This window comes from Rhincodon typus, chromosome 29 (genome assembly GCF_021869965.1).
Source record: "Rhincodon typus isolate 14 chromosome 29, sRhiTyp1.1, whole genome shotgun sequence".
Classification (NCBI taxonomy): Eukaryota; Metazoa; Chordata; class Chondrichthyes; order Orectolobiformes; family Rhincodontidae; genus Rhincodon; species Rhincodon typus.
In genome coordinates, this window is record NC_063360.1 from 15,109,368 (window position 1) to 15,127,732 (window position 18,365).

At 40.6% G+C, this 18,365-nt stretch overlaps 2 protein-coding genes across 2 annotated transcripts; one reads left to right on the forward strand and one right to left on the reverse strand.

The window, feature by feature from the left end:
* Positions 1-861: 861 nt before the first annotated feature.
* Positions 862-8,627, reverse strand: rps28 (ribosomal protein S28). Its single transcript, XM_020522428.2, has 4 exons — positions 8,538-8,627; positions 6,198-6,245; positions 5,124-5,249; positions 862-956 (listed from the first exon to the last, which is right to left on the reverse strand). The coding sequence occupies exons 1-3, from the start codon at positions 8,574-8,576 to the stop codon at positions 5,127-5,129; spliced, it is 210 nt and encodes a 69-aa protein (XP_020378017.1). The 5' UTR covers positions 8,577-8,627; the 3' UTR covers positions 862-956; positions 5,124-5,126.
* Positions 8,628-8,726: 99 nt separating this feature from the next.
* ndufa7 (NADH:ubiquinone oxidoreductase subunit A7) lies at positions 8,727-16,450 on the forward strand. The gene is made up of 4 exons (XM_020522426.2): positions 8,727-9,040; positions 11,937-11,986; positions 13,934-14,083; positions 16,145-16,450. Exons 1-4 carry the CDS (start codon positions 8,990-8,992, stop codon positions 16,239-16,241), a joined length of 348 nt encoding a protein of 115 aa, XP_020378015.1. The 5' UTR covers positions 8,727-8,989; the 3' UTR covers positions 16,242-16,450.
* Positions 16,451-18,365: the final 1,915 nt, after the last annotated feature.

Here is an 18,365-nt window from a genome sequence, read left to right on the forward strand (position 1 = left end):
ACATGTTTTCGTAACAGTTTTAACATGAGACCTATAGAAAACAGAAACAATGTACCTAGAGTAACCTTAAATCAGATGCCCCAACATCCCTGCAACCAGCTCTCCAGCAGGATGTTCAACCACTGAATTCTAACTTCAATGCTCACAAGTACAGGAGACTAAAGCTTGATTGTTTTAGAGGTCCTACTTTTAAATCCACTTCCTGACTTGAAATATGTTTTCATGCCTTAACTTTATTTTGCCTGTTAATTTTGCTTTATTTTACTAATTTTACATTAACTTGAAGTTTAAACCTTACTGGTCCTGATAAATCCAATTAACATCTAATGCACTTCAGGTGCAATAAACAAAGCCATACACTGAATTCTCATGTAAACCTGATTCAGTGCATCCAGTTTAACCCTCATGCATGGTCTCCTGACTCTGTACTCCCAAATTTCTTTTGCCTCAACTCTGCTGGACATGCTAGTGCCATCAATACTGCTGCACTGTTTCAAAGTGAGATTTGAGCTTATCCAGCTCAAGAACAGTAGATCCCAAGCTGAGAAACTGGGCCAGGCAGCGTGGCCTCAGACTCCCAGGATCAATTTAGTAACTTGGGTATTTGGATTGCAAATGTGGCATTTACCATTTGTTTTGAGTGGTTCAGAGCAGGAAGCATCTTAGTTCTAGAGTACTTTGGTGCTAAACTGGAGGTATTCAAAGCAGCTCACTGTCAACAGGAAAAGCCCTCTTCCTTTCACATGCAGTCCAGGGCCAATGTTTTGGTTCAAGAAAACCAAGTCATACTGAAACATGTTTTCCATGAAAAGTTTTCTTTCAACAAAACAGTATGTAGAAGAAAAATAGGCAAACTCCAGATTAAAATTATTCATTTATAGATGTTTATTATCCCATTGTCAAAATGTGAAAAATGTCCACAACCAATTATCACAACTGGCATCAGCTTTGTTGATCTGCAAAAGAAAACAAATAAAAATAAACATGGAAGACTATGTAATAAACAAGAAACAGTTATTTCCAGATGATTAAATTGAAAGGGAGAGAGTTTATGCAACTTGTACTGAACTTTGATTATACTACCAACAGGAAGAGAGAAGAGTTTGGTCTCCATATTACTAAGTGGATATAAAAAGGATTGAAGATGTAAAAGATTTACTGGAATGATGCCAGGACAGAGCTTATAGCCATCAGGAATATATGAATTAATAGAGCACAAGCAGGCTAGTATTTAGACAGATGACAGATTTGGAATTAGAGAAAGAGAATTATGGAGAAAGGTATTTGTCTGGAGTCCAATTAGAACATGGATCTCACCACTGCAATGAGGAGCTGACATGACCTGCAAAAATACACTTAAGGGAAACCTGAGTAAACAGAAGGGAGAAAGGAAACCAGAGACGTCTTGACAGGGCTAAAGTAAGCCTCCTCCTACCCATTAAGCACAAACAGACCTGCCAGACCAAATGGTCTATACCATGAAGAGGCTTATCCACCTAAACTTCCTATACAAAGGTAATTGGTAAGAAAGTAATTATGCACCTTCATAATTGTTACAAAAGGTGGCCTCACATCTGATGACAACTCAGCTGCATGGAGCTCTTGAACACAGCTTTGATTTCAGAAAATTACAACTCTAGAAGCAATTATTCATATGAACCTCCCATCAGATGCATTATCAGATGTTTCAGGTAAGACTTTAAGACTGAGGAAGCAAATCAAAACATTCAAGTCTGCTATTTTTAGCTGACCAAAGCATTTGTTAACTACACTAAAAATAATCAATTACAACATCTTCAATAATTTAAGCATCAAGAGCAAAAATAAAGTTGTTTGTTGCCATACTTCATACAGAACCATGCTAGAAACTCTTGAAAATTGTACACTTGCTAATCAACTTGTTCAGAGATGTATGGCACACCTCTGGGACTTTAATCAGGGCCTCCTAATTCAGAGGTAAGACTCTACCAATGCACAACAAGCATCCTTAAACATGTTGAGTTCCCACCAAGACAGGCAGAAGTTGAAAACCAAGTTTTTAACAATAGCCAGGAACTTCCAAGTGTAACATTTGTCCAAGTAAATGAACCAGGAATGAACAGACTGCCCTTTGAGGAAAGGTTAGACAAGCTTGGCAAGTATCCCACATGAAGTTTAGAAGAGTCATGGTGACTTCAACTTCAAGTGGATATTGAAAGGTTGCTTCCAGATGGTCTGACTTAGCAAAGCATTGATTTAAAACTGAGGAGGAAACATTTAGACCTAAGAGCCTTTGGAATGCCTTTCCTCAAAAGGCAGTAAATGCAGAATATTTTAAACGGTAAAGGCATGTCGATTCTTGACCGTAGAGGGGGAAGAAAGATTCAAGGTAACAAGGTGTAGAGCTGGATGAACACAGCAGGCAGGCTGATGTTTCAGGCCTAGACCATTCATCAGATGAAGGGTTTAGGCCTGAAACGTCAGCCTTCCTGCTCCTATGATGCTGCTTGGCCTGCTGTATTCATCCAGCTCTACACCTTGTTATCTCAGATTTTCCAGCATCTGCAGTTCCTACCATCTCAAAGGTTCAAGAATGTGCAGGAATTAGAGTTCAGGTTAAAATCAGATCAGTCAAGATCCTATTGAATGGGAGAGCAGACTTAAAGGGCTAAGTGTCCTAATTTTAATCCACATTTGTATTAACACAAGAATGAAAGCTTTATCTTTTTAAAAGACTTCAGATAGGAAGGTAAGTAGTTAGTTGGATTTATCACAAACAATGAATAACATGCTTTTTTCCCTGGCAAGTATCAAGAACTCGTTTGTTATTGATAAAGGATTTGGGATGGAAGACAACATGTAAAAATAACAATTCTAGAATCTTCAAATCTCAGGAACTGTTAATTTGACTTGAATTTTCTCTACCAAAGCAGTTCTGGAATCTGGGTTTGAATGCATAGTAGTAATATTGCCATCTTAAATGGCTACTAAGTGAAATGCATATGCTTTTGATATCCTTTGTCAGTAGTTTTCAAGAATTAGCTATCACTGCTGAGTGTTAAATTCTCAATTTAAGCCCTTTTAAATCTATTTTACACAATGAAAGGCAAGGGCAGTTGCTGCAACACCTCATTAAATTTAAAGAATTTATGCAGACTTACATTTACCTAACTCATTAATATACCTCAGATTTTAAACTTCCATCTACACTGCTTACAATGCTCCTATCATGACTGATGAGTCACAGTCCCAATACAGATCAAGGGACACCAGAGTGCTCAGCCTGCCAATGAGCCCCACTGTTTTCCTTCCACTTTACCTATTTTGTAAATGGGTCAATAATTTTGTCTTTAATTCCTCAAGCTTCAAATTTAGCCGAGTCTGAGGAACTTTAAATGCCAGCTGGAAGCCTGTAGGAATTCACAAAATTACATGTTACTTATCCATTATACTGCTTCAAAAGGTCAAATCACACAACACCAGGTTATAGTCCTGGTGTAGTGTGATTTTTGACCTGGGACTGAGGTGGACAATACTCCTCCACATCACTGCTTCAAAAATTTCCATTAGATTCAGATTTATACTTCAGAGACTTGGCTGGCTCTGAGCTATTGAGAGCATTCAGTCACACTTCTTGCTAAGATTGCAAGAAATTAGCCCCCAGCAAGACAAGGCTAACCCTAAGCCTATAATTTCCCCTGTTCACTGTCATCCAAGATCAAAAACAGTGGTTAGCCCTGCTGCCTCAGTGCCAGGGACCCAGGTTCAATTCCACCTTGGGCAACTGTCCATACACAAACTCCACATTCTCTCCATGTCTGCGTGGGTTTCTGGTTTCCTCCCAGTCCAAAGATGTGCAGGTTTGGTGGATTAGCCATGGGAAGTGAAAGGCTACAGGGATAGGACAGGTCTGGGTGGGAAACTCTTGAGGGTCAGCGTGGACTCGATGGGCCAAGAGGCCTGCTTCCACACTGTAGGGATTCTATGACACTATGAAAACAACCCCCAAGGAAAAGACTGAGCCTGCATTTATTTTACATGTTGTTATAACATTCCAAATTATTTTAGGATAATTATTTTCTAGTGTCAATGTGACAATTTGTTAATAGCAAAATCTCAAACTCAGATAAGGGACCAGTTAATCTCCAATGAGAAAGAGGCACCAGAACTCTAGTTGCTCATCCATCCAGGCAATGGCATAATGTATTAAGGACAATACAACATCCTTCAAGCATACCATTCAAAATTAGGTTCTAATATAGTAATGAGACTTGAACTCAAGTCTGCAGGTGGAGATGCATCAAACTAAACCTGTACTTGGTCAGGCCAATTTTTCTTTAAAAATCTACTCTAGCATGGTAAAACCAAGTTACTTCAGTCACAGATAATACACCAGCAGACAGCATCTCTTCTTACTTGAACTCTGCTCTCTGAAAGAGCTTCTAGTATTGAGGACAAAGCCAGTTACACAACTGATACAAAAAGTATAACTGTGTTCAGCTCTGTTATTAAAATTTGCTTTCAGATTGTCCACATTTCACACTAGTCCTTGTTAGCTTCTGATGTGCAGCTCTTTGTTTGGTCATTACAGCAGGACCTTAAGTCCCAGTTAAGGGCAGCATGGTGGCTCAGTGGTTAACACTGCTGCCTCAGTGCTGGCAACGTGGGTTCAATTCCATCCTCAGACGACTGCGTGGAGTTTGCACACTCTCCGTGTGTGTGGGGGTTTCCTCCAGGTCTCCGGTTTCCTTCCACAATCCAGGATGTGCAGGTTAGGTAAACTGGCCATGCTAAATTGCCCAGAGTGTTCAGGGATGTGTAGATTAGGTGGGTTACAGGGGGATGGGTCTGGGTGGGATGCTCCGAGGTTCGATGTGGACTTGTTGGGCCAAAGGGCCTGTTTCTACACTGTAGGGACTCTATGGAATATAAACCTTCCTACCACCCAATCATAGCAAATCACATTAATATTTACACTTCAGAAACAGAAGTTGTAATAGCTAAAGATTCTTTCCAAAAGCTTAGAGAATAGCAACAGGAATGTCTGGGAGCTCACTCAACCATATATTGGAATTTTCATTTTACCACTGAAAGAACGTAGAAACTGCTGCAATAAACATCTTTATTAAAAATCAAGGGGCTACCTTTTATCGTAATCTTCTTGCTTCACGCTCAGATTCCAAAAGTGTGAGTACATCTCCCTCACGGACTGGCCCTTTCACATTTCGAATGATGGAACGGTTGCTGTCATCCATAAATTCCACGCGGACCTACAGATAAATCAAACAATTAAAATGGAGGAACTGACTCAGCAGCAACACAACAAAATTCTTTGGTCATGCCATAATGGCAATTAACTGGAGAATGCAGGAAGACAGCTGTACATTAAAACCCATTTAGAGCTTGCTGCCAGGAGTTATCACCCAGTGGGACTCAAATTCCTGGATACACTGCAACGATGTTAACCAGTTGACAAAACCCAGTGGCCCATTAGAGGGACCCTCACTGTTGCAGTTCTTGCTTCTAAGATGTTCACAACATGCAACACATCCAACTTCAGGCCAATTCACATGAACTTTAATGCAGGACTCTTGGTTTAACCTGTGCCTGAAGACAAATCTATTGTGGAAAATATCTTTTTGAACTTTGATTTCAAAATACAGGCAGTTGTTTGTGGGTTAATCCTGTGAAGTTTGCTTTTTAAGAAAAGGTTAAAAGTCACAGACAACCTAAATACACCATTTCTGAGAAGACATGACATCAGGCATCTGACCAGCCTGTGGTGTTAATGGATGAAATAGTTACACTACAGAGTTTGACAGAGAGTAACTACATTAAGGCAATTAGTTTATTTTGAACTTAACAAGAAAAGGCTCAAAATTTTAGCCTTTTCCTGTTCATGTTTTCCATGTTGTTTATTATACTTCTAGTAGAATCATAAAATAGGTTGAAAGTTCACTTCTTATTAAAACCCAAGTTTCTTCTACATATAGCTATTTCCTTTTTGCCAAATAAGTTTGCATTGTTATTAAAGAACATCTGTGACAAATGACTATTAGCTACAAAAATTAAACTTACCCAAATCAGTTCTCATTCTGAGACTTGATTTTAGCCATTATCATCCTCAGTTGGAATCATGTCATCATACAAGTCTTTTTGGGGGTTACAGACAGTCTCACATTAAAGAAATCACTGATACTGCATAACAGATTCCTTACCTGAGTACATTGTCCCTGTGAGCCAGTCCTTCCAAGAACTTTGGTAACCTATGACCAAAAAGATCACCTTAGCAAGTTGCTAGCTGAGAGCTATGCATATGTCAAGAATCTGAACTCCCATGGTGCAGAAAGAGACCATTTGGTCCATTGAGCCTGCACAACCATCGGAAGAGCACCCTACCCAGACCCAACCCATCCCCATAACCCTGCATTTACCATGGCAAACCCACTTGGGCTGCACACCCCTGGACACTACAGGCAATTTACTATGGCCAATCCACCTAACCTGCACATATTCAGACTGTGGGAGGAAACTGAAGCACCTGGCAGGAACCCATGCAGATACAGTGACAATGTACAAACTTCAGATAGTCACCCAAGGCCGGGATCATACCCAGGTCCATGGCACTGAGGCAGCAGTGCTAACCACTGAACCACATCACTATCCATTTGACGTACACAATCAATAGGCCCACTCAGGCAGTAGATTTAGACGGACCACTATCAGAACAGAATACAAAAAATTTAATTAGTTTAGAAAGTCTTTCAACAATCCAGCTTCAACATCAGTATATCACTCCGCCACCGCTCTAACCTTACCCTGGCAGAGAGGCATCAACTAACTTTATTGCATTTACTCAAACCTTTTCTTCAAAAGCTCACAACCTCAACTTCTCAAGTCACCTCCACATTCTCATATACAGCCATTAATGAATGTAGCAATGGTACATATACAAGTGTCAGTCTACCAGGCCAGACAAGCCATGACACTTGGGAAGTTGCACCAGCTATATCACAATCCCCAGTTTCAGTTTTTTTTTGTTTAGAATTTTATTGGCCTGGAGTATTGAAAGTGCTATTATTTTTAGACAATAACTTCATTTGAGAATTAATTTGATATAGAGCCTAAGATCATGGCATTTGCAACTTGAAATAACCAATTTTCTAGTGTAACAACAGAAAATTGGAACAGCAGACAATTTTGCCCCTCAAGCCCACTTCCCCATTCAAGAAGACAGCCAGTGTTCCATTTGCTTTCAAATTCAACATTCCTTTTGACCATTGATCCACTTGCACTAAGGATCATCTTAAAAAACAGTGACCACTAGCTTCTGAGGCAGGGTGTTCCAAAGTTACAAGAGAAAAAACCTTGTCTAGAAAGGACAAGAACGCATCTATTTTGTCAAACCAGAATCTTGTATAGTCTAATGCAGCAGAAACCAGCTTGACATATCCTATAACACCACCCACTTATTCCAGGTAACAGTCTTATAAACCTCCTCAGAATGGTCTCCAATGCTTTTACATCATTAAACAAGGCAAAACTGCCTATTAGTCAAGACGTGGTTGCACACAGACCCCTATAAGATTCTACTGGTCACACACTGCTAGTTATAAAAATCTCAATTATACATACTGTTATTCTTTCAAAAATCTGCCATCCATAATGTGACCCTTATACCATGTGTTATTGTCTACAACCCTTACCAAACACTTTTATACACTGACAACATAAATCCAGCCTGCAGTTTCTATCAAACCTAAATTACAAGAATATTAGAAACTTCTGGCCAAAACATTGACTTTCCTGCTCCTCGGAAGCGGTCTAACCTGCTGTGCTTGTCCAGCTTCACATCCATTGAATCTGGCTTCCAGCATCTGCAGTCCTTACTGTCGCCTAGCATTAGGAACTTGTGTTCATTCACCTAACCAGGAGGTTTTTTTTAAAAAAAGTTCACTGCTTTCTCCAGGAGCGGTTTACAGAAACTAAATCAAGAAACTGCAGGAACCGCTGGACCAAGGCTGAGAGTTACTGCTCCAACTATAATAGTAATGTACAGACAGCGTCTTCAAGGGGAGCATGAACCACGCCAGAGCCTTCAACGAGGGAGGGCCAACACCAGGGAGATCAGCTATCCTAAACTCGAGAAAAGCAACCACTGAACTGATAAGTGGGGGGGGAGGGGGAGGGGGAGATAGGGAAGGGGACAGTGATAAAGAACCGGAGGCAGAATCTCCATCGCCCAAAATAAGGGTGGTCCCGGGAGGGGTGGCCAGTGGCCCCTCCACTGGAGGCTGAAGCAGGAGGGAAGCTAGGCCCGGGGAGGGAGGCCACCGCCATTCCACTTGAAAACGGTCCGTCCAGATTCCCCAAGGAGCCCGTGGGGATTCAGGCGGGTGTCTATCACTGTCCCCTTCCCTATTTCCCCCCCCCCCCCGCCGCCGGTGGTCTTAGCCAGGGGGGTCTATCACTGTCCCCTTCCCTATTTCCACCTCCACCTCCACCTCCACCTCCACCGCTGAGGGTCTAGGCCAGAGTGGCATGCAGCTCTGCTTTACCCGAGCTAGTTTAACGGTCTGTGTCCGCGGTCCCTCCATGATGGCGGCTGCGCTGCGAAAGGAGCACGTGGTCCGCGCGGCTCCTATTTATACACGGCCCAGGCCCGCTGGCCGGTCCTTGTAAACTACCCCCAGAACAGACAAACACATCTCACTATCACCATCACCAACAACAATCCCACTCCGTACTTCATATTCCAACAACCCGCGCCGATCCGCTGTTAACTTAGTTTAAATTCAAAATAACATTTTTTAAAAAAGCTGCCCGTTTCTCCCACAATTCCGTGCCCGCCCGAGAACTCAATAAAATAAATAGTTATTATTATTTGATTTATTACAATTTAATCTGACTGTTCTAATAAATAAACAAAGTCTCCGAATCCCTACATGAAAAAGAAACATTTTAATTTTCCAGTTGATCAATCTCCAGGTGTTCGCCCTTCACAACAAACATGGCGTCGGCGACCAAGATCATTCAGAGGCTGCGGAACTGGTTAGCTGGGGTGAGTCTGTAAATCTCAAATAATAACCTGTCCTGGCTGCTAGGTGAAAGGTATAATAATTATATAAGTGTGTACTAATATCAGATGTCTGCTGCGGAAGTAGTGGCTGTATGTAAATTAAAATTAAATGTCTCTTGCTAGCCTCTTCACAATAATCTCCATCCTCAATCACAAACAACGATTGCTGGAGAAATTCAGCTGGTCTGATAGTGTATGTGCAGAGAAAGCAGAGTTAATGTTTCTTCTGTTTCCCTCAACGATGGGGCAAGACCAGCATATTGCGAATGTTTCGGCCTTATATTTCGTAGCAGCAGCCTTCAGCTAGAGCTGCCTAGTGGATGATCCATCTCGGTCTCCTCTAGAAGTTCCTAGTATCACAGATTGCCAGGCTTCAGGCAATTTGATTCATTCCATATGCTATCAAGAAATGACTGGAGCCACTGACTATGTTCTGGTAATAGTACTGCAGACGTTTTCTCCTTACCCAAGCTATTCCAGCACAGCTACAATACTGTCATCCACTTGACATTGTGGATATTATCCAGGTGTGTCCTGTGCACAAAAAGGACAAACCCAACTCTGCAAATTACCAGCTTATTGGTTTACTCTTGGCCAACAGCAAAGTGGTGGAAGTGGCTGTGCTGTTAAGAGCACTTGGGGGGGGAAAAAAAAATTGCACATTGATGCAAAAGTAGCAATTAGTGGAAAATCTCAGCAGGCCTGGCAGCACGTGTGGAGAGAAATCAGAATTAATGTTTTGGGTTCAGTGACCCTTCTTCACATGGTGCTGCCAAACCTGCTGAGATTTTTCAGTAGAGTTTTGGACATGTACAGCACAGCAACAGACCGTTTGGTCCAACTCATCTATGCTGAACAGATATCCTAAATGAATCTAGTTCCATTTGCCATCATTTGACCCATATCCCTCTAAACCCTTCCTATTCATATACCCATCCAGATGCTTTTTTTAAATGTTGTAATTGTACCAGCCTCCTCCACTTCCTCTGGCAGCTTATTCCATACATGCACCATCCGCTGCATGAAAAAGTTGCCCCTTAGGTCCCTTTTATATCTTTCTACTCTCACCTTAAACCTATGCCCTCTAGTTTTGGACTCTCTCACCCTAGGTCTGTTGTCTATCTACCCTATCCATGTCCCTCATGATTTTATAAACCTCTCTAAGGTCACCCCTCAGTTTCCAATGTTCCAGGGAAAATAGCCCCATCCTATCCAGCCTTTCCTTATAGCTCAAACCCTCCAAATGTCCTTTTCTGAACCCTTTCAAGTTTTGCAACATTCTCCCTACAGGAGGGAGACCAGAACTGCGCACAGTATTCCAAAAGAGGCCTAACCAATATCCTGTATATTCCAAATCCTAGAGTCAATGTAATCATTTCCATTTTGGTTTGATTTCCAGCATCTGCAGTTCTTTGAGTTCTTTGATCTGTGCATTGATATTCAGTTTGCATTCTGCCAGACCTACTCAGCTTTTACTGTCATTACCTTGGTCCAAACATGGACCAAATAGCTGAACTATAGAGGTGAAGGGAGAGAAAGATACCTAGCCATCAAAGCAACATTCTGCCAAGAATGGCATTGTAGAAACCTAGCAAAACTAGAGTCAATGGGAACTAGTTGTAAAATCTCTTTGCTGGTTGGAGTCATACCTGGCACAAAGAAAAATGTTTATATTTGTTGAATGTTGATCATCTCAGCCCCAGGACATCACTACACAAGTTCCTCAGGATGGTGTTCTGGGCTTAATCATCGTTGGCTGCTTCACCAATGACTGTTTCTCCATCATTAAGTCAGAAGTCAAGATGTTTTCTGATGCTTGCATCATGTTCAGTACCATTTGGGATTTCTTGGATACAAAAGTGGTCCATGTGCATGTACAGCAACACCATTTTATATGGATGTATGTTGTAAATATATATTTACCCTTTTAAGTCAGTATTTCACATTTGAAATATATTGTGGATGTAGTTATCCCAGCCAATATTTATGTATACAGTTTAATATCGGCAGATATTGTAGACTTCTTTAAAAATTTGTTAATGTGATGTGGGCATTGTTGGCTATGCCAGCATTTATTGCCCTGGAGAAGTTAGTGGTGAAATATTGTCTTGAATGGCTGCAGTCATTGCAATATAGGGACACCCACTGTGCTGCTCGAAGGGAGTTACAGGATTTTGACGCGGTGATGCTGAAGGAACCAATGATATATTTCCAAGCCAGGATGGTGGTGCTATTCCATGCATCTGCTGCTGTTGTCCTCCTTGCTGGTGCACTTTGCGAATTTTGTTGAATAACTCAAGACTCTGGTATTCTGAGCCAGTAAGAAAATGCAGTGACCATTCATTGTTAGCTTATTGAGACAAGTCCCAGAGGACCAAAAGGCTGCTCTCTCATTAGAGGGATTCAGCTTGTAGTAGTTTAACCTGAGGATTACCATGCCTTGGGTGAGGGGAGACATTGAGAAGGAGGTTACCTTCATTGTAACCTCAGTTATGACAGAAGTTGAACTTATGCTGTTGGCATCACTCTGCATAGCAAACTAGCCATCCAGACAATTGAGCTAACCATTCCCCTAATTACCCCCTTCAATCACTTTGATCAAAAGTAGCTTGATAAGATGGTAATTGGCAAGTTGGATTTGTCCTGGTTTCTGTGGACAGGACATAACTAAGTAATCTTCCACATTGAGACAATGTTCAGCTGAATGTTAAGTTCTTAAGCTTTGTGTATTTGCACATCAGCATTGCAGCTATGTTATCAGTTGCAGTTCCTTGTTCCATGATTGATCTTTCTGGACTGTTGTGCATCATCAGCTCAACATTTGATGTGTGCATGAACACTTCTGCAACTGACTGTTGCATTTTTCTCTCTCCTGCAGAGGAATCTCCAAGAAAAGTTGCAGCTTCGATACACTGAAATTTCTCTCCGGTAACTGACAAAATAAACTAAGCTGTGATCGTCAGAGTGTAACCTTCTGTTAAATTTAATTATTTCTACTTGACAGGGGCATTCTGGGTATGGGAATTTTACTCTGTCTATCAAATATTAAACTGTTTAATCTGACAGTTTTCTAAGATATTCACTGTGTCTGTAACTATGTAATGTAGAGGAAACTTCATTTTGTTTCCAAGCCTTAGTTGTCCCTGACTTAGAAATTGGAGACTGCCAGTATTTCACAGCATCCCTTTTCCATATTCTGGGTATCAGTTAATCTTTCCTGCATCCCTTTTGGTGCCAGTATAGCTTTCTTGAGGGTTAGCGATCAAAAGAGGCATTAATTAGATTACTTTGAATTACGTAAGAACATGATGCAATAGGAAGGATAGAAAGGCTGGGGGGGGCAAGAGAGGAAGGGAGTGGCGATTTTGATGAGGGTAGACCGGTGGACGTGATCTACATGGACTTCAGTAAGGTGTTCGACAAGGTTCCTCATGGTAGCTGGTTAGCAAGTATAGATGACACAGAATACAGGGCGAACTCCTATTCGGGTACAGAACTGACTCAAAGGTAGAAGACAGAGGGTAGTGGTGGAGGATTGTTTTTCAGACTGGAGGCCTGTGACCAGCGGTGTGCCACAAGCATCAGTGCTGGATCAACTGCTCTGTCATTTATATAAATGATTTGTATGTGAATATAGGAGGTACGGTTAGTAAGTTTGCAGATGACACCAAAATTGGAGGTGTAGTGGACAGCAAAGAAGGTTGCCTCGGAGTACAACGGGATCTTGATCAGATGGGCCTGTGGGCCAAGGACTAGCAGATGGAGTTTAACTTAAATAAATGTAAGGTGCTGCATTTTGGAAAGGCAAATCAGAGCCGGACATATGCACTTAATGGTAAGGTCCTGGGGAGTGACACTGAACAAAGAGACTGTGGAGTGCATGTTCATAGTTCCTTGAAAGTGGAGTTGCAGGCAAACGGTAGTGAAGACGACAGTTGGTATGCTTGCCTTTATTGGTCAGTGCATTTGAGTATAGGAGTTGGGAGGACATGTTGCGGCTGTACAAAACATTGGTTAGGCCACTATTGAAATACTGCGTTCAACTCTGGTCTCCATGCTATAGGAAAGATGTTGTGAAACGAGAAAGGGTTCAGAGAATATTTATATGGATGTTGCAAGTGTTGGAGGGTTTGAGCTACTGGAAGAGAATGAATAGACTGGGGCTATTTTCCCTGGAGCGTCAGAGGCTGAAGGATGACCTTGGAGAGGTTTATAAAATCATGAGGGGCATGGATAGAGTGAATAGACAAGGTCTTTCCGCCAGATTGGGCAGAGTCCAAAACTAGAGAGCATAGGTTTAAGGTGAGAGGGGAAAGTTTTAAAAGGGACCCAAGGGGCAACATTTTACATGCATGGAATAAGCTGCCAGAAGAAATGGCAGATGCTGGTACCATTACAACATTTAAAAGGCATCTGGATGGGTATATGAATAAGAAGGGTTTAGAGGGATATGGGCCAAATGCTGGCAAATGGGACTAGATTTATTTAGGATATCTGGTTGGCAAGGATGAGTTGGACCAAAGGGTCTGTGTTGTATATCTCTATGATTCTATGTTTAAATAATATCTCAAGTATTTTGCGGTTTCTTTTTGCTGATGGTTGTAGAACAGGAATTTTTAGTGTCGAAAATAAGTCAATCGTTGGTAATAGAAATAGCAGAGAAAATGGGATTAGTTCCATGAATTTTGTTTTCAAGAAACCTTTCCCTCTTTTTCAAGACAGCTGTTATTCTGCTGCTTTGTAACTGCTTACAGTAACCTTTATGTCTGATCTCCTATGAAAGGATATAGGTTTTCTAGCTGCAGCTTTTAAGATATTGCATTCATTTATTAGTACCTTTTTGTAAAGACAGGATTTTGAAATACTCTGTTTCAGGACCCAACCTCCACCCAAGCTCCCGGTTGGCCCCAGCCATAAGTTTTCCGATAACTACTACTGTTTACGAGATGGTCGTCGAGAGACATTTCCACCTACTGTCATTTGGTCATCGCAGAAAGCGCTAGCGGCGGGAACACAAGCGGCCAGGTTAGTAGCAGCACGTTCCTTGTTCAGTTCAATAATGTGTAACACTGTTAGGAGTGACAGAGTGAAATGGGAATGGAAATAAACTATTTGCGTGTTTAAGCCTGTTCTGCCATTCCAAGTACTTAATCTGTACCTAAATTCATTTGTACCTTTTGTATTCTTGCATAGCTTGTCTGTCAAAAATCTATTCATTTCAATTTGAAAATGCCAGCCAAATCAACATCTTAGATTTTTTTTGGAGAGTGGCTACTAGATTGCCTCTGCCCTTTGAATGGGGGACAAACAAACTGTCCTTGTTTAACTCCTATATAGTTTAACTCCAGTTTTAACATTATGTCCTGGAAGAGGGCATATTTCTGTATTTTACCTCTTTTATTATTCATAAAACCTCAATTCAATCACAATGAGCCTTCTACATTCAGAATACAGAACAAGTTAATGTTTGTACTCAAATTTAACCCTCTAAGTTTGGTATTCTGGGAGTGTGCACATTCCTGAATTTTGAGGATCCTGAGGATCAGTGTTTAAAACTGAAGATGGTACTCTGTGGTTTCTGATTATTTTTCCTCTCTTCAGCCCTTCAAATAAGGACCAGCTTTCTATTAGACTATCTGATTACTTTTTATCCATATGCACCAATTTTACTGATCTATGCACACAATCTTAAATAAATCTTAGCTCCTCACAGCTCCGAGTGTACCTCCACTTTAGAAAAAACCTAATTTATCTTTCCCAAATTCAAAGTTAACTTGCACTGTTTCCATCTTAGTTTTAGCTGATCATATAGTGCATCTGAACAACTAAGGTCCAGACAGCCCCCATCACTGGTACTAGTGTCTCATATGCCCTGTCCTAACCATCTTCACTGCCACACTTCCCATTTTATCCCCCAGTTTCTCATCCAGCAAAAAGTATGCTTCAAGAAGATTTTGGAGGATATTTAGAGATCTTTTCACACGGAGTAAATAGCCTTTCTACCCATATACTTAATCTTGCATTGACATGCAGAGTAGTTAACCTGTCTCGCTCTCCATCTTTTAGTCTTGTGCCTGCAATCCAGAGTTGCTAACCCATAGTAAAGAATCCGCACAATGGGCAGACAGGAGCTGAAGTACAGAAAGTGCTGCTCACCATCCTAACTTGGCTGCATGATCTTGATTTTTCCTGTGTTCAGTCTGTCACTAAGTTAAAATTGCCTGCTTCTATATTTGACTCTTACTAAGTTGGTCCACAGACATCCTGCATGTGCTGAGTACTCGCTGATTAAATCTGTTTTCTACTATTAAAGAGCACAGCATGTTGGAAACATGAAAAAATACAGCATTTAAATAAGTCAAACAATTTTATTACTATTTTATGTCTCAACTACGCAGGAGCAAACTTCTTATTAACCGGTATCTATGGGACCAGAGGTGTGCCGGCTGATCAAATATTCCAATTGATCAGGAGGTCCACATAATCTATATAAACGCACACACTAAGTAATAGAAGCGGAATGCAGATAATATGCACATCACTTATACTTTATTTACAGCATAAATCACTTAAGTAATAACGCAACTTTTACCTTAAATAAAACTTAACAGCAGAGAGCCTTCTCACTCACACCCTCAACTGACTGTTCATACATCATGGATATTGCGATAATACAGTAAACTTCAGGTATATAATTTTGCCAGTTTATCAAGAGGGCCAGTTCATAAGGTGTCGGTTAAAACGGTTTGCTGTACTTGTATCAGATTCACACACTTATGGTTATGCATTCTATTATTCTGAAACTCAAAAACCAGTATTTCAGATTGGAGAGTTTAGTGTATGCTTGTACCCACTGGTGTATATGTGAGATGCTTTCTTTTTCATGTTCATGTTGACCATACAAATTAGAGTGCAGTAAAGTTTCTGATTTAGAAATTGGTTTTGAATTTATGGTAAGTGACCCTGGGAATTAAGATGTTTCCAATCTTGTTATGTGTTTCACAGTGCATCTGTTGAACTGAATTAATTTTCATCAACTGAATTCCTTCAGAATACAGTCAGTTGAACTTCCTTTCTTTGTTCTAGTGGCCAAGGCACTGAAGTAACTAAGGAAGTTAAGAAACCTGTCCTGCCTGGACAGCCAGTCAAGTTGAAGCTTTCCATGGATCAGCCATACCTGTGACTGGAGGATGATTGGATGAGATTAACATTAACTCTAACCTTTTATGGCGTGCCGGCAACGGAAAGGAGTTTAAAGTACTGAGGAAATAATCCCTGGAGCTACAGCATTGTATAGCCAGATTGGAACTCTGAGTTTCTGTTGCATTTTGGGATTTAATGACGACTCCTCTAATGTAAATCAGCTCAGTAAATATCCAAGTTAATAAAGCACATGGTGTTTTGTGCATTTTTTTTTTAAAAGGTATCATACATCATCTGCATCTTGGAGCCAATAGCATATCATTTCTTGTTACTGGACCCTTTCTCTGCTACTTAGATGGGTTATAAAGTATTTTATATTTTGTTAGTTTCATTATCTGGAATGTTAATCTTTGAGCATTTGTAATGTTTTTAGTTTTTATTACTTTTTAAAAAGTAATAAACTGTAAATGCCAGCTATTGCATCTTGGAATTTGCAGGCCAGTTGTGCTCCTTGCAATTGATTTGCTCCCTTCAGAGTATTGGCTGAGGCTTGTAGTGCTCGTGCTGAGATTGAAATGAATAATCATCTGCAGGTCTCTAAATGGCTACAGAACGATGGATTTTCACATGGTTCAATACTTTGTAGCGATTACTGAGGGGAGGTGTAGCATAGTGATAATGTCACCAGACTAATAATTGAATTCAAATAATAACAATAGTTTAAATAATTGAATTACACAAAAAAGTCTGGAACTAAAAGCTAGTCTAATGATGATCATATCGACTTGTTCTAAAAACGATACCCGTCTGGTTCATTAGTGTCCTTTTTAGAGAAGGAAATCTGTCATCGTTATCCAATCTGGCCTGCATGTGACTCCACCCACAGCAATTTGGTTAATTCTTGGTTAACTGACCTCTGAAATGGACTTGGTTTGCCACTCAGTTCAAAGGCACTTAAGAATGGAGAATAAATGCTGGTACAGCCAGTGGCACCCACATCATATGAATGAATTTTTAACAAACATTGTACCAGAATAACCACACCACACTAGCTGTGAAGTCTTGGGCTAAGTAAACTAGTTTACTGTTTAGTTTTATGACCCAACGTCTGGTACAATGGACACATTATTTGCTCAGATTTTCTTTTATGCAAGAATTCAGCTGAATTTGTTTCATAGATGTGGAAGAGACAATTTTTACTTTTTGGTTACTTAATGAAGTTAGATTAAAAAGTAGCTTGATAGTTTAAGACTAAAGTGGAATAAAAGTAAATAAATCAACAAAGCCAGATATGAAATTGAGAAAGAGCGATAACTTATGAAGTCCCTAATAGTTTATTTAAATTTTTTTGGGGATATTTTGATCAGTGTCAAGCTTTTAGTTCTGGATTATTCTTCCATTCCTGTTTAGAAAGGAACATAAAAACATTAAAAAAAAAGGGGGCTGGAGTAGGCCATTTGGCCCTGTAGAGAATGCATCACCATTCAATACCATCATGGTTGATCATGCAATCTCAGTAGCCCATTCCTGCCCTATCTCTATTCCCCTTGATCCCTTTATCTGCAAGGGCCACATCCAGCTTCATCTTGAATGTATCTAATGAACTGGCCCCAACAGCTTCCTGTGGGAGAAAATTCCACAGGTTCACAATTCTGAGTGAAGAAATTCTTCCTCCTCTCAGTCCTGAATGGCCTTCCCCCTTATTCTCATACAGTGACCCCTAGGTCTGGACTTCCCCAACATCAGCTTCCTCTCTCATTCTTCTAAATTTCAGTGAATACAAGTCCAATCTATCTAGTCTTTCCTCGTATGTCAGTCCTGCTATCCTGGGAATCAGACTGGTGAGCCTTCGCTGTAGTTCCTCAATGTCCTTCCTCAGACCAGGAAATCAAAACTGTCACAAATTAATGCTTTGGCAATGCGATTATAAAACAGCATGGAAGGAGGCTGTTGAACCTATCATGTCTGCTAGCCTCTGAAGGAGCAGTTCACTTAATATCAGTCCCTAGTATTTTCCCTGTCACCTTGCAAATTCTTCCTTTCAAAGAATTGTCCAGTTTCCTTTGGAAAGCCCCAATGTACCCTGCCACCGCCACTCTCATTGGTATTATGTTCCAAATCTTAACACACTGCCTTTAGATCTGCTTTTACGTTAACTGCCAGT